Raw genomic sequence first — 16,990 nt, 5'->3', positions numbered from 1 at the left:
TAATACTGTGAATGAGATCATAAAATTGACGTGTGCTTGTTGTTGGGCATGCAGATGCAGGAGGAGTTGTGTTCAATATTTCATTCGATTCTAAGAAGTTTGTAGAGTTGACGTGCATTGCCACCTGTCTCTCTGAATGCACACCTGGACACCATGCATGATCACTTCTCCACCTCATGCACTTCCTTTCTTCCATTACCATACAAAAACTTTGTGTTTTCTTCTTCTTTTTTTGTTTTTCATTCTTACTAATTTAATGAGATGCTTTTAGAGCATTTCTTTTTTGGCAATGTGATTAAATAGATTAAGTATATAGAGAATATATAATGTAAAATGAGCTAGAAAGAACGAGTGAAATAAGAGAAAATAAAATTTCGGTTAAAAAAAATATTACTCAACTTATTATGAAACGGAGGAGTATATTCAAATTATTGATAACAAAACAGTTTACATAAAAGTACTACATGCAAATCACTGTGCAGAGTGCAAAGCTATTTTTTTTTATTTAATTATAACATAGTCGAATTTTTGTGTTTTATGTAAAATTGAGTGCAAAATCCCAAGTCAATACAAAAAAGCATATCATTACAAAATCCCAAGTCATTCAAAAATTAAAATGTATAAACTCTACGCATAAAAAGTTTCTACGATAACCCCTACTCATAACTCATGTGATCAACGATTAATGCATATATCGGTTGTAAACTCTCCGTTCTACAATAAGAATCTTATTTTAGTTTGGATATGAGTTTTAAGAAATGTAAATAAAAGTGGATTGAATAAGTTAATGAAATATGTATTTCACTTATGGAGTATTAGTTTTACCATAAAATATGAGTGAAACAATAATTTCGTGGAATGTGGAGCTTATTTACCATTTATGATAAAAATAAATTAGGACTCTTATTGTGGGACGGACAAAAATGGAAAAATAGTACTCTTATTGTGGGACGGACAGAAATGGAAAAATAGTACTCTTATTGTGGGATAGAGGGAGTAATTTTTTGAATTTTCATATTTATTCTTTCCACTTCAAATACTCCCTCATTTTTGAACTTTTTTTTTCTTTCCACTTCAAATACTCCCTCATTCTCTCAATATGTGTCTCACTTTGACTTAACATGAGTTTTAAGAAATGTACTCCGTAATAAAAAGTAGTAATTGAAAAGGTTAGTAGAATATAAGTCCTACGTTTATATACTCCAGTTTTATAATAAAATATGAATGAGAATAAGTTAGTGGAATGTGGTGTCCATTATCAAAAGTACTCCCTCCGCCCAAGAGTGTGAATATTTGGTTAGTCACGGATTTTAATGGATAATTGGAAAAGTAAGAGAGAAATAGAAAGATTAGTGGAAAATGAGTCCTATCTCATTAGAGAAAAATGAGTTTCCAAAATTAAAAAGTTCATATTTTGCGGGGACGAGATAAAAAGAAAATAATTCATATTTTTTAGAGATAGAGGAAACAGTAAAAATAAAATGGAACAATTAATAAGTAATATGAGATAGACCAAAATAGAAAACTGAAACATGTAATATGATACTAAGGGAATATATATAATTAGGAACGACCCGTGTTATTTTAATGTAAGTTTTAAGGAATGATCCATTTTATTTTTATGTCTTGGAAGCCAACCTTTGTAGCGGCGGACTACGGTCATTTCGTCGAACATCTCATCACCGTAGCACTGTTTAATGTTGACAAATCATTCTTTTTTTTAAGTGTTAACTTAAGAGAAATCGAATTTTTAATTAAATCAGTATCATGCATGTGCTATCAACAGATAGAACATATTATGAGATCATAAATAACTATAATAAATTAGAATCAATATCTTTATTTGGTAAGAATTATGATTAAAATATTAGTAATATTAAAAAAACATGTAAAATAAATGAATATGAATGTACTACTATTATAAGTAAATAGTAAAAACCATGTTTTTTTATAAAAAAAAATCAGTGATACAATCGGAGAAGATAATAAGGAAGCGAGTCATATGCTAAAAAAGATACTACTAATTCTAATATTCTTTGAAGGTGTGGAATGGTTCCATGGCATCAAGCTTTCCTCCTATGACAAGAGTAAAAATGATTTGCTTGAGTTTTATAAGGTAAGTAGGTACATGTGGATACCGAGTCTTTAAATGAGCGCGTTGATGATTCTGGATTCGCCGGTTTGCAGCGCGAAGCCGGCGTTGGACACAATACCTGACCACACTGTGAATTGGCATTTGTTTACGATTGTGAATTTGGCTGATGATACACTTGTGAAACCAAAAATTTACAATAAATCCTTAGAAATTTGCTAAATCAAAGTAATTGACTGGAATTTGGTGTGATTTACCTCAACTTTACTGGCTTTAAAGGAATTAGAGAGAATAGGGAATAGAATATGAAAGTAGAGCTTTCCCATTGCTGCCGTGACAATTGAGTTAAAATTAGATAATTAAAGAAAAAATGAAATGTAAAACCTTCCACTCTCCCACTCACTCCATATAGGCTTGCAAAATATGTGTGACAGTAAACTAAATTAGTGGGGTACTAAAATGGTCGTCTATAATTTGCACACAATTCAGTAAAAAAACAGTTTTATTTAAATAATAATATTTATTTTAAAAGAACGTTTTCCTAAATACCCTCAAAACTTAAAAGTGCATTTCCTTAAATACCCTCAAAACTCCCCTTTTATATATTGTATAGATTATCAAGCACCTTAACTAATACTACTTCGTAGTAGTAAATAACACAAACAATAATACATAGATTATATCTATTTATTAAAGTATCAAACACATTAATTACGTACCCTCTGTATAATATAACTGAACACAAACAATAATACATATATCTGCGTTATATTGCTAACTTTTTAAGTTGTTAACTCATCAGTGCTCTCTATTAAAAATGTCAATACAATAACAATAAATTGTCAACACAATATTATTGAAATATCAACAAAATTAAGTGTTAACATTTTTAATATACTGTATCGATGAATTAGTTAGCAATTTAAGAAAATTAACAATTAATCACACCACTATATTAATCATTATCTTTCTAGCCGAAATATGATAATCACACCACTATATTAATCATTATTAAACGTGCCAATGTCGTTATTATTTTTCTTCATGGAGGAGTTTTAAAGTTACCAAAATTGAATAAAAACAATGTTCCGTGTCGTTATTATTTTTCTTCATGGAAGAGTTTTAAAGTAAACAAAATTGAATAAAAACAATGTTCCGTACCAACCGATCAAATTGATCAATGTGATTTCATGTTTTGGGAATTTAAGTGGGCCAAATCTAAACTAGTGGATTACCAAAGTTACTAAACGACGACATCAAATCAATCAATAATGTATTTAAAAACTAACTAAAAACCAACCAATTAAATACCACTGAGAATTTTGGGCCTACCTATTAACGAGGGAGGAAGCCCACTGTAAAACTTCACATGTTCAATACATCTATAGAGTATTATAATTAACTTTGCCCTACATATATAAGATAGCAATCTTTGGTGATTTGAAATGACCCTAAATGTCGGAAATTAATGCAGCACAAATAAAATTTTCGGAAGACGACTAAGATCTTTTTCTATAAAAAGAATTTTTGAGTCTTTTACCACTATAAAATTTACTCAATTTGGATACTTACATTCATGACAATATTTTCATGGTTAACATGATAATTTTTTTCAATAAAATAAATATTCATATCACATGTAAAATGAATGAACAAATCAAGATCAATCTAGTGGACGGTAAAAAAAAATGGATTGATGCAAGCTAAGCTCATGATACCAGCATAACAGATACCCAGACCAACAAGTTCGAACTATAAGAAACAACAAACCCAATATTCACAGATGAAATAAAAGCGGCAAATCAGAAGGTAAAAATACAATGAAGAATCACCTTTGCAACAACCATTAAGTAGTGATGGGTAACATTTTAATTACTCTGATAAATTATGTAATGTTCAAATATTTTAAATCGTCTACTATTTTAAATTTGAATAGATTAAGAAAATAAGGAATTCAAATTTTGAAAATGATGGATATCCATTCAAAATTTTGAGTCCCATTCAAAGTACTTCAATTTTTTTATGAGATTTTTTAATGTGTTGTGTAATGCATTAAGTGTAGAGAGATTAAAATAAAAAATTGATACTTCCATTATGGGGCATACAAAAATAATGGTCACTTAGAACAAGACGAATAGAGTATTTATGAAGTCGGCTCATTTTTATGATAAAAACGTAATTTGGATTGGAGTAATAGAGTTGGTGTTGGCATTGATCATTTTTTCAAGAATCGTAGTAGTATATAATTTGCAAGAAGTCAGATGTCGTTATGCATATATACAAATTGAGTATCAAAATCAGAAAACTTGTTGACTAGTGCAAAGCATTTATAGCCATTTCTTTGGTGCAATCATTCTCATGGCATTCGTTACAATATTGATGACAGGCACTACTTGGGCACTTGCCACATATAATGTAAGAGAAAAATATATTGTTGCCATGTTCTTAAAAAGTTTTCGACAATGAAAGCTCATACAACTATTATTTTTACAACATACAAATTTCATCCAATATCTTCCTATAGTAAGTATATTGTGAAAGGTGCTAGCTAGATTGCGTCTAAGGGCATCCACAATATAGAAATCCTATCAGCCGACGGGTAAGGCGTGCAGGTTGTTGGCTTTGAAGGGAGGATGTTGGGCTAACAACCACGTCTTAGACCGCAAATGCATATGACTTGCGGTCCAACACCCATTTCTTTATTTCTTTTTCACATTTTTTATTCTATTATCATTTCTTTTACTCTATTTTTCCCATTACATTATTTTCTTGTTATTTATCTTATTTAATTTGTATAATTTATTTGGACAGGCATTATAGGATAATTTGTACTCTGTATTTGTTAATTGTTGTATTTTTATTTAATTTTAGAAATTTTTTATTTTGATTACAATATCTCTGTAAACAAAAATGAAGTTAGAGATTAATTTGTCTTAATTAAATTAAGTTGTATTCATTTATGGAATATCTCTGTTCAATGAGCTACATTTTCTTTTGGCATAAATCAACTCTTTTAATCTCTCTTACATTTTTTTCAATCATCTATTTTGTTACTAGACTATTTCATTATTTATTTTCTCTATACTTAGACACATTAACTAAGGAATTTGATCAAATGCAAACTCTAAATTTTGTACAAACTCCAAACTATGATCTGGACCGTTAGAAAATATCAACAGATGATAAAATAATAGCAACAAAAAATGTCAACACAATGTCAACGGTTGATGCTGTGTGGAAATTGTGTTGACATCAAAATCTTGAAATTTTACATTGTTGAAAAGTTTGGAGTTTGTACAATATACGAGTTTACATTTTATCACTACCCCATTAACTAAACACTAATTTTTAAAATTTCTTACCGACAATAACTACGTCAATTAACTTGGAACAAAAGGAGTATAAAATAAGGATGGATTTAAAATTATTGTACTTTAGGACCAGTTTTTTTGTTTACTGTGGCAAAATGCTCTATCACCAGCAAAGGATGAGTTGAGAGTTACTACTCTCTAAGTCCTAAAAAAATATGGATATTTTTCATTTTTTGTCCGTCCCATAAAAATAGCCCCTTCTATTTTTGTAACTTCTCCAATTACTTTTTGTTTCTATATCTCTCTTAATTTATCATTTGTGCATTAAAACTTGTACCGTCTCACTTTTCCATATTTTGTTAAAACGGGAGGGAGTATAAAACAAGCTAAAAAAGCAAAATAAAAGGCAAAAAAAGGCCACGAACACTAGGATCAGCGTGAAAGAAAAAAAATCACCCCATGGTCTAAGGTGATAAGAACATTAGTGGTTTATGGCTGTTACTTGTGTTTGTTGTGTGGTTTGAACCCAGAAATAAATATAGGTATAACTTCATTTGTGGCTTAGAGTTATGAATGTTGTAAGAGGCATCTCCACAAACTTGATTTAAATATTCAATGAGCATCTCACCAGGTATATGCTGACAGAGAAGGAAAATACATTAAATATAAGCCTAAATAGTAAATACCAATAATGTTAATAGTATGTGATTTTATGTCTTTTCACTCTTATCCTGTTAGCATCTAACTGTGTTGGATTTAGGTGGATCCCCCAGATTATGTATGTTGCTGCCGAACCTAGCTGTGGTTAGGACAAAAACATCTTTAAAAACATAATTCCAAACTTATGAAACATATGATTTTTTCCTTTTTTAGGATGCATTTTATCTGCAAGAACACCAGGGAACATATATATTGGTTTTCTTAGGAGTATTATTTTACTTAACTGTTTATGTGAATTACTATTGTGGAGTAGTTGTGTTTATAAATTGAATGATTGATTGACCCCTTTCCTTTCCAACAGTGGCTGGATCACATAATATAACTTGCTATCAGATACTCCCTCTGTCCCGGATAATTCGGGTCACTTTGATCGGACACAGGTTTTAAGAATTGTAATAAAAGTGAGTTGAAAAAGTTAGTGGAATGTGGGTCCTACCTTTATATACTCCCTCTGTCCCACGTTACTTGAGTCACTTCTTTTTCGCACTCGTTTTGAAAAAATAATAATAAATAGTTAAAGTGGAGAAAAAATTAAGTAAAAAAGAGAATACTATAGTTAAGACTCTTCTCTATATTATTCTCTCTCTTACTTTTCTTTCTCTCCACTTTAACTATTTATTATTATTTTTTCAAAACGAGTGCAAAAAAGAAATGACTCAAGTAACGTGGGACAGAGGGAGTATTAGTTTTATAATAAAATGTGAGTAGGAATGAGTTAGTGGAATATGAGGTCCACTACCAAAAATGATAAAAGTGAAATGAGACAAATTATGTGGAACAACCCGAAATGAAAAATTGGGACGAATTATCTGGGACGGAGGGAGTAATAGTCATTTCATAACTTCATTTTTTCTCAATTTTTATCATTCATGGCAAAACAACTTATTTTAGTCATCCTTAAAGACAGTATTATTTTATTAAAATAATGAAAGTAAAAGAAAACAAAAGAAACTATATTAACCAAATGACATTGCTTTGTACATATATGAGATCATTAAAAACAATTAAAGCTCTGTAATTTAATACTCCCTCCGTCCCGCTTTAGGAGTTCCGGTTGATCAATTTTGGGCGTCCCGTTTTAGGAGTCCCGGTTGAGATAAATTAATAAAAAATGCCTACAAAGTGTTAAAAGTATTAAAAGTAGGTCCCAACATCCACTACAACTAATAAAAAAGTGTTAAAAGTGGGTCCCAATATCCACTACAATATTTATTTATTGGACACTCAATTAAAAGTGGGTCCCAACATACACTACAATATTTATTTATTATTACATACTCAAACACTTTTTTCTTAAAATATGTGTCCGACTCAACCGGGACTCTTAAAGCGGGACGGATGGAGTATATTTTATTTTCAAACGTTAGGTGTCTCATTGGAATTTGATCAAACTTTGTATTACTAACTAAAAGTTTTCCATTAATGATCTCATTGGTGATTAACATGAATTTAATGTAATGTGAAGAAATGTGAGTATACAAAATTAAATAGAACGTGACTCTCTGTTTTATAGGGATATATAACATTATTAATTTATAATAAAATATGAGTAGAACATTAATCTATTTATCAGATATAGTAAAAGCCCAATAAGCATAATTACAAAATGTTGGACTAATTTGGACATTTTAAAATAACAAAATAAAATATTTAATAGCATGGAGTAATTTTTACAAGTGGATTTTCACAAATTCTGTAATTTACTGTTTTAGTCATTTTCACAAATTCTTTAATTTATTGTTTTAGTCATTGAGTCACTAACAATAAGAACACTTTAGGAAAGGTGGTATAATTAGATACACAAAGTAGCGTTCTTAATAGAATTAAAAAGTGTTCTTATCCAATTTTCTTTTAGTGCACTTTTCTCATCACAAGTTTTAAAAAATGTTAGATGATAAAGCTATCGAAACGAAATGTATATCCGCTTTTATATGGAGTAGTATTAATTTTATTATAAATTAAGTTAATGAAATTTGATGCTTATGTATCATTTATATTAAAAATAAGATAAGACTCATAGTAACTTACTGAAATAATGAAAAAAATATTATTGGCTGAGGGAGCAAAGAATTGCAATATAAAATGTTGAAAGACGAGGGAAAAACATTAAGGAGTGGAAGATCACCTTCTACCATCAATCGTGGTTGTCGGAAGGTTGGTCTCTCTAGCATCGGATTTGTGTCTAAACATAATTTTTTCAGTAAGCTGCATGAAATTGGCATTTTGACCGATGAACTCTTTAACAACTACTTTTTCAATTTTTTAATATTACTACCATGATCTGCCCATGTTGCGTTGATGACAACTATTGTAAAATAAATTGAAATAATTAACTAATTACAGTTTAATTAGGTAGGAATATTTAATTAACTAATTAATTAAAGCGCCTTTTCCCAGTGAACCGCCAATTCGAAATGAAGACATATTCTAAACCCAAATTAGAAATTTAATTAATTAAGGTCGAGGACAGCTTTGTTTGGCTAACTGGTATTAAAAATAAGTGGTTAATATTAAAATATGTTAGCCGAGGATGACCATTTCCGACCGGCCATGCAACTGCAATATTTATAAAAGTGAATACTGCCATTTATTTTATTTGTGTTGATCAATAGTATTTTGATTTTGCTACTCATAATCTGTTTTTCCATTGGTTGTAGTAGGAAATATTAGTGCCAACAAATTACCCACCAAAAATATTGTAAAGTTATAGGTTTAAATAAGAAAATATAGTTATATAATCGTAATAATAATAGAAATTTAAAACTAATTGATTTATTTGATAATTAAAAATTATTAATTTAAGCTCATTATAAAACAAGTCAATGCGCATAATTAATTAGCGGAACTAGATTTAAAACTAATTACTTTATTTAATCGAATTAAAAATTAGATAATTACATTTAAAATATACGTAGGAGTATACAATATTAATATAGGAAGATATGGATAACTAATCAAAAAAACACCATCGAATTGTTTATTTGAGGTGGTATTATATATGCTCGGTGTGTGATTTAAAAGATGGCAGTTGTTCCAAAAGGCACATTTCAATTATTTATTTTTCTTTAATTAAAAAAAAAACTACATTAATGACGATTGTGTAATAGTGAAGACGACACAATTGATAACTGATAAGAGGAAAAGTATAATTTGATGTCAAATAATGCATTTAATATGGAGCGGACACAAGAAAGAAAAGTATAATTTGATGTCAACTAATGCATTTAATATGGAGTATACAAGAAAGAGAGTCACGCGGACTAAATTCATACCAATTATATTCTCTAATCTGCTATTTTTACTTTAAAATTTGTGAAAATGATTTAAAATTGTCTTCGGTCCTTCCGAGTTCATAAGTCATGCCTCTTAAGACCAAAATATAGAAAATTATTGAAACAATATAATGATGGTAATGTGCGATAAAGTTGTAAATTACTCCGTAATGGAAAAAATGAAGAAAAGAAAAGGTAATTGAGCATAAGAGTTTTCATTTGAACATACATTACCATGACAAAGAGTGCACTTTGGGACGAAAATGATTTTATTTTTCCTTAATATGGTTTCTACTTTCTAAGATATGGTTAATTGATTGCAAAGTTTACTTGAAATTTAATACTTAAAATAGAGACGCTTTTTATTTTGATATATTTTATAAAAATATCCACTTCTATTTGTGATAACTTCTTATCGAACTTACATATTTCAATAATTTTCTACTTTCTACTTCTCTCACAAGTTATCGATTGTATACTAAAACTCATACTATCATTTTAGATATATATCTCTATTCGTATGAGATCGAGAGGGTACTAACTTTCATCTAAAGTCGAGTCCAATTAAAGTACTTATATTAACCCATAGATTTAGGTTGAAACTAACCTTAGTAGTTGTCCCATCTTAGACATAGTCAAAAAAGTAATCACCGACTTGCATCAAACATTAAAAATGATTATATGAATTAATTTAAAATAAACCAAAAGGAATGATGATTTGGTAAGAGTTAGTGAAAACCTTGGTTCCCCTCATGTGAAATGTGAACACTTACACTTATTTTTGACCCATTTCTTTAAATGTTACTCTCTCCGTCCTGTTTAAGATGACGTGTTTTTCTTTTTAGTTTGTCCCAACTAAAATGTCATATTTTCTTTTTTGGTAACTTTCTCTCTTTAAATACACTCAACCACTTTTTCTCACTCCTATTAAAATATCTATCTTTCTTTATCTCTCTACTTTAATACTTACATCCACCTTTTCTCTCTCCAATTAAATACTTTAACCAAAAACTCTTAAAATCTCGTGCGGACTAAACAATGTGTCATCTTAGCCGAGACGGAGGGAGTACTAAATTTTTTCCAACTTTCTTAGTCACACTTATTTAAGATTAATGTTTTTTTCCAACTTTATAACATTTCATAGACAATGCATTCTTGAAATTATAAAAAATCCAAAGCTCTTACACTAAGCCAGATGTCTCTCTATAGTCTCTAGTTTGTAACGCCCCCCTTCTCTCCATGCATTACACTACACCTCCTCCCCCTTTATATATATACCACACTTCCTTTCCTTCTCCCCTCACAAAAAATATCCCTCTCTTTCTCTCTCTCTCTAAAAACTCACAATCATGGTGGTGTTATCTCAGCCGATCGTCGACGGCAATCTCGCCCAAATCAAGACATGCAAGGCGGCCGCGGCCGCGGGGGATTCCCTCGCTATCCCCGCCGTGGACCTTTCCCAATCCGGCGCCAAAACCCTCATTGTCGACGCCTGCAAACAGCTGGGTTTCTTCAAAGTGATCAACCACAGAATCTCTAACGATTTCCTCGCCGGATTGGAAGGCGAAGCCATGAAATTCTTCCAATTGCCGCCGCAGGAGAAGGCCAAATCCGGGCCCGCAAACCCCTTCGGCTACGGGAGCAAGGTCATCGGCCTCAACGGCGACGTCGGCTGGGTGGAGTACCTCCTCTTCTCCACCAACCCCGACCTCGCCTCCCTCAACCCTACCTCCGCCGCGCCGGGAATCTCCCAATCGCTCCGGTAATTCACTAATTCATCGCTCAATTTCCGGAATTCGCCATTGCATGGAGGCGATTGAGGGTTTAATTTGGGGGAATTTGTGATTAATTTGCAGGGAGATGGTGAACGAGTATGTATCGGCGGTCCGGGAAATGACGTGCGAGGTGCTGGAGATGATCGCGGAGGAAATGGAGATGGAGACGAGGGAGGCGCTGAGTAGCCTGATCAGCGACGAGAAGAGCGACTCGTGCTTCCGGATGAACCACTACCCGGCCTGCCCGGAGCTGCAGGCATTGAGCGGCCGGAGCCTCATCGGCTTCGGGGAGCACACCGACCCGCAAATAATGTCCGTGTTGAGATCCAACAATACCTCGGGCCTCCAAATCCGAACCCCCACAGACGCCACGTGGCACTCCGTCCCACCCGACCCCACCACCTTTTTCTTCCTCGTTGGCGACTCACTGCAGGTACAGTACTGGTCATGACTAGAGATCATGTTTATTCTTATATTGAATATAGAAAATTGATTTGTAATTAAACTGAACAATTAGCTACAGGTAGGTACTGATGACTAGAGATCATGTCTATTCTTATATCGAATATAGAAAATTGATTTGTAATTAAATTGAACAATTAACTACATGTAGGTACTGATGACTAGAGATCATGTCTATTCTTATATCGAATATAGAAAATCGATGAAATTGAATTGGAATTGGAATTGGAATTGTAGGTGATGAGTAACGGGAGGCTAAAGAGCGTGAAGCATAGAGTGGTGGCGGACAGTATGAAGTCGAGGGTGTCGATGATATACTTTGGAGGGCCGCCGTTGACGGAGAGGATAGCGCCGGTGAAGGGAGTGATGGAGGAAGGGGAGGAGAGTTTGTATAAGGAATTCACATGGTCTGAATACAAGAAGTCAGCCTACAAGACAAGGTTGGGTGACAATAGGTTGAGCTTTTTTGAGAAGTCTGCTCTTGCTGACCAATAGATCTTTTCTTTCTTTTTCTTAATTTTTTTTTTTTTTTTAAGGTAGTAGTAGTGGTAGTAAATATATGGTGTAGTGAGTCAAAACCTGGGAATCCCAAGGTTGGTTGACTGGGGCAAAGGTGGAGAATAGGAGATAGGATCTTTCTCTTTTTTTTTTTTTTTTTTTTTTTTTTTTTTTTTTTTTTTCCATTTTGAATTTTGTAACAGTTTCATTTCATCACCTAACTTCTCGTTTTGTGTTTAATAGTAACAACTACCCTCTTTTTGAGCAGTTCTGCTGCTGGTGTATTAATTGAGGAATTGTCATAGTATATGTCATCTCTGCTTGAAAAAACTAAGAGCAATTAATGGTCGTAACGCCTTTAATGTGGCCGTTATCCAGTTCGGTGGGCCACTTATAAACCATAATTACAGTATTAAATCAATATTCCACCAAAAATATATTCTCTCACTAATTTTGGCTGATCTAAACTAGAATTACATAATTATTGATTATGGACGAGTATGTTTTTAGTAATATAATATTGTCCAACATATTAATTGTGGTCAAATTAGTATTTTTGTGTTTGGTGTCAATAATTGGAAAAATATGTTAATACAACATGAGTTAAATAGTCTTGAGTGGTTTCAATGTGTATTAGTCTCAAACATTTCGGCTGCCTTCTAAAACGACAGACAGAATATCCAAAGATGTACAATTGTCCCTTGCCTTGCTTTTATTAATTTCAACACTTTGTACTTGGTTAGATTCGGTTTAGATATTGCTTGAGATAAAATCGAAGAATTTGTGCCCACAATTTCAACTCCAAATTGACGGTTTTTGACATTCTAAATCTTTAAGAATTGTTTTTAAGTACTACTATATACTCTACCCCACCTAGCTAAATGTTTTTATAAGTGTAGTATTTACTCGCATCCATCCCAATTTAATTTTGATTGTAATTTCTTATATTCATTTTGAGAGGTGTAATTTGATAAATTTTATTATTATTATTGAATACTATTAAAATTAATAGTAATTTTAATTGAAACTACCAAACGTTTATAACACCCAACTAATGACCTAGAGTCGTCGATTTGATAGATATGATTGTTTTGGGGTTTAGCTTTTGACCAAGAATGAGATTTTAGATGCAACTCTAATAAATTGTTTAAATTGTCTCTTTCAATTTCCCAACAATAATCGACTATTGCAACATAAGATAAGACTAGTTAAATTTCTTAAAAACAATCATTTGATATAGTTTAGGACTATGAATTGTTCGTTATTTTTCTTGATGTATTGGTTTTGGATAAATTGTTTTCTTTTTTATTCTTTCGATGATTTCTTTGTTTATCTGATTGATTACTCTTGAACTCTCATTTGTTTCTTGCAAATTTTTGGGTCTCACCGATTCTTTGTACGAAAAAGAAAAATGAATTAAGGAGATCGACTAAACAAGATTTTTTTTAGTAATTTTATTGAAAGAGGAATTATGGGATTTGGTTCCTAACCTTGTACTCAAAAAGAATCTTTCACTCTCTACGAGAGAGAGGATATAAAATAATGGTACTAGTATTTGTTAAAAAAATCCTAAACGACTCGATTTCTTCAACCAAACTTACTTGACTAAGTTTTAATTCCCAGAGATTTACACCATTATTGTGGGAAAAATACTAGTACAAATTTAATCATGGATATAATTTTCATTGCTCAATTTTTATCTTATCATAAGTTTAACTGATTTATGGAGTAGTAATGTATGAGTAGTAATTTAAAACGAAAATTTCCTAAATGTTACTCCCTCCATCCGCGAATAGAAATCCCGGTTGAGTTGGGTGCGGGTTTTAAGAAAAGTTTAAGTGTAAAGTGTGTGATAGTGGAATGTGGGACTCATTTATATTATTATTTGCTTTATTCTTTGGAATAATGAAATCTAACATTAAGAGAGAGAGTGAGAAATTGCAATCAAAATGGATTAAAATTAATTACAACTTCTAAATTAAGGGAACAATGGGGTCATTTTTTATACTCCCAAGATAAAATGTCTAACCGGGACTCCTAATGGCGGGCGGATGAAAATGGCCAACCGGGACTCCTATTCGCGGACGGAGGGAGTAACTTTTAACCGCTAATTCTTTCAGGATTGTAGTAGTAAATACGGAATAGTAAATAGTACTTGTAATTACTAGGAGCATTAATTATATTTTATTTTCATGTAATATCTTTTTAACCGCTAATATAGTAAATACGGAATAGTAAATAGTACTTGTAATTACTAGGAGCATTAATTATATTAGCATTAATTATATTTTTAACCGCTAATATCTCGAATATACGGTGGTGTTCGGTTTTTGTGATGGGTTCCATATTATCCCATGATTATCCATCTAAAATTGAGTTATAGGATTGAATCTCATCAACCAAATACGGTACAAATTTAATCACATATATAATTTTGCAAACCAAACACTTATATTGACTTTGAGCCCCACAAAAGCCATACAATTTGCAATTATCTATTCCCTAATTATAAAATTCTAAACATGTCTAAATAATTGTCGCATCATACAATTAATCTGTCACACAATTCTTTGTCAAATTATTATTAATAATGATCAGAGACATCGTATCTAATTGCAGGTTTCAACCACCAAATTGTTGACTTTTGGGATATTATCATTGTATAAGCATCACATTCCTTATGTAGAACATTAACTATACTTTTTTAAATATAAACTTAATGAATTATACTCAGAAAACACTCATTAAAAAATTGAATTAAATCAGAACTCCGTCTTTTTCTCATTATTTAGAGGCTAACATTTAGCTCATAATTGAAGTCTTTATAATTTATTAGATTCCCCATCTTTAGAGAAGAAAGTACTATAGTCTATAGATAACTCAATTTGTAAAATTATTGGTGGTGGAACTATTAAAAGAATCTTTCATCATTATACGAAAACACTTTTTGAAAACTTCATGGCCTCACCAATGACCTAGCTATTTTATGAACTAGCTAGGTGGACGACGAATTTTTGAGCATGCATTATTCAAATTAATTTGAAATTGATTTAAAAAATAAAATAAAATACTTACAAAATTGACTTCATGTGATAAGATTATTTGTTATAACCGACCATCTAATTTGGTTCCTATAAGTCATTATCTTCTCTCTCTATACATATAATTAATGGTCTCTCTCAATATATATATGTGCGAACTATGTATGCTACACTCCACTTCCAAAATATCCAGATCAAGTCTATGATCTTTCATTATCTATCTCCCCATAGATATTTTAGTTCGAAATATGGATACTAGACTCACATACACAATAATAATGTGATACAAGGAATATTTTTTTTTATGATAATAATATATATACGTTTTGAAGTTTCTCACTAGTCATGGGGTAATTCACTTTTTGCGAAAAGAGAGATTTCCTCGAATTAATTTATTGTTTTATATAGTTTGTTTTACTATTTTGTTGTAATATCCGATTTTATTATGTTAGTTGTCCGGCGCTGCTATTGTAATAATCAGAGTATTGTCCGTATGGGTTGAGATTTTTTTTCGTATTTCTAATAAGCATAAGCAGTGTGACAATTGTCACTGATTGTTGGTAATGGACGTAAACAGAAATAAACCTCGATCTCCAAAAATTAAAGTGAATTTGTCTCTTTGTAAAACTAATTAAAACTCCAAATATCAAATTTAATAAAGTCGTCATATCCTGGTCCATATGAAACCGCGTTACGATATTTATTAATAAACGTTTTCTAGCACGTGTTGTAAAACCTGTCTATAAATTCAGTGTAGTTAGCACCTCGCGTGGCCCCTTCTGATTGTGAAGGCTATACGTATTTTGTGAAAGTTAAACGTGTATATACCATATTTGTCCACGAATTATATGTATTTTGAAATTAAAATATATAGCTATTGGAAATGAGATTGCAGGCGAAGTTAACTTAGTGCTGGGGCAACCATTTTTCCTCAGATTTATTTTCTTCCAATTATTCTTACTTATATGTGTTTTCATCAAATATCACATATTAATAAAAATAGAAACATTTTCTTTTGTAGCCTTATTAATTATCATAATAAATGCCTATGATTATAATTAATTACCAAAATTTAAAAGATATTAACTACGAGTAAAATAAAAAAATATACTCACATTATGCTCTTAAATTTAAAAATATGACATTTATTAGTGAACAAGAAAAAAAAGAAGCTAAATAAGAGATTTTTAATGTGATATAGTTAGGGAAAAATCAAAATAAATTCTCATATAGAATGCCAAATAGACATAATGTGAAATCAATCACATGAATTAAAAAATCACCAATTTCTAAAATCTCGAGTAAAATTGAAGCACGAAGCAAGAAATAAAATGATGAGTATAGTATATAGTCAATTAGTGATGAAGCCATGAAATCAAATCCCACCGACATCAAATTTATTCAAGGGAGCTTGCACAACACAATAGCCGTTGAAAATGCATGATGAAAGTAACTCATTTATAGCCATTATTTCTATGGAACTCTATGTTCAATCCCATTCACGTTCATTGAATTTATATGGGGACATTCACAAGCAATAAAAGTTGACATCATAATTAGTGATGAAAATGGATATTTTGTGCATATACCTTTCATCCATCTATAGCGCCACATGTTGTAACGCACATTGTAAAAAAAGACTAGAGGGGAGACAGATATTTAGGCAGATGTCTGCCACAATTTGATCTCTCCTTTCCTAAACTTTCCCTCATTGCTTCATGTTCTTTTTAGTTAGTGGATTTAACCATACTAGTGTGTGATTGTGTTTTACATGTGATTGATGTAATAACATGCCTCTTTTGTCTTGGATGATATTGTG

General features: G+C 31.4%; 1 protein-coding gene across 1 annotated transcript; it reads left to right on the top strand.

Annotated features, from left to right (window-relative positions):
- The first annotated feature begins 10,710 nt into the window (after positions 1–10,710).
- On the top strand, positions 10,711–12,397 carry LOC125190410 (gibberellin 2-beta-dioxygenase-like). Its single transcript, XM_048087720.1, has 3 exons — positions 10,711–11,157; positions 11,252–11,603; positions 11,870–12,397. The coding sequence occupies exons 1-3, from the start codon at positions 10,745–10,747 to the stop codon at positions 12,125–12,127; spliced, it is 1,023 nt and encodes a 340-aa protein (XP_047943677.1). The 5' UTR covers positions 10,711–10,744; the 3' UTR covers positions 12,128–12,397.
- The last annotated feature ends 4,593 nt before the right edge of the window (positions 12,398–16,990 follow it).

This window comes from Salvia hispanica, chromosome 5 (assembly GCF_023119035.1).
Source record: "Salvia hispanica cultivar TCC Black 2014 chromosome 5, UniMelb_Shisp_WGS_1.0, whole genome shotgun sequence".
Taxonomy (NCBI): domain Eukaryota; kingdom Viridiplantae; phylum Streptophyta; class Magnoliopsida; order Lamiales; family Lamiaceae; genus Salvia; species Salvia hispanica.
Note: the sequence above shows the minus strand (reverse complement) of the source record. Positions and strands in the feature narration are given on the sequence as shown.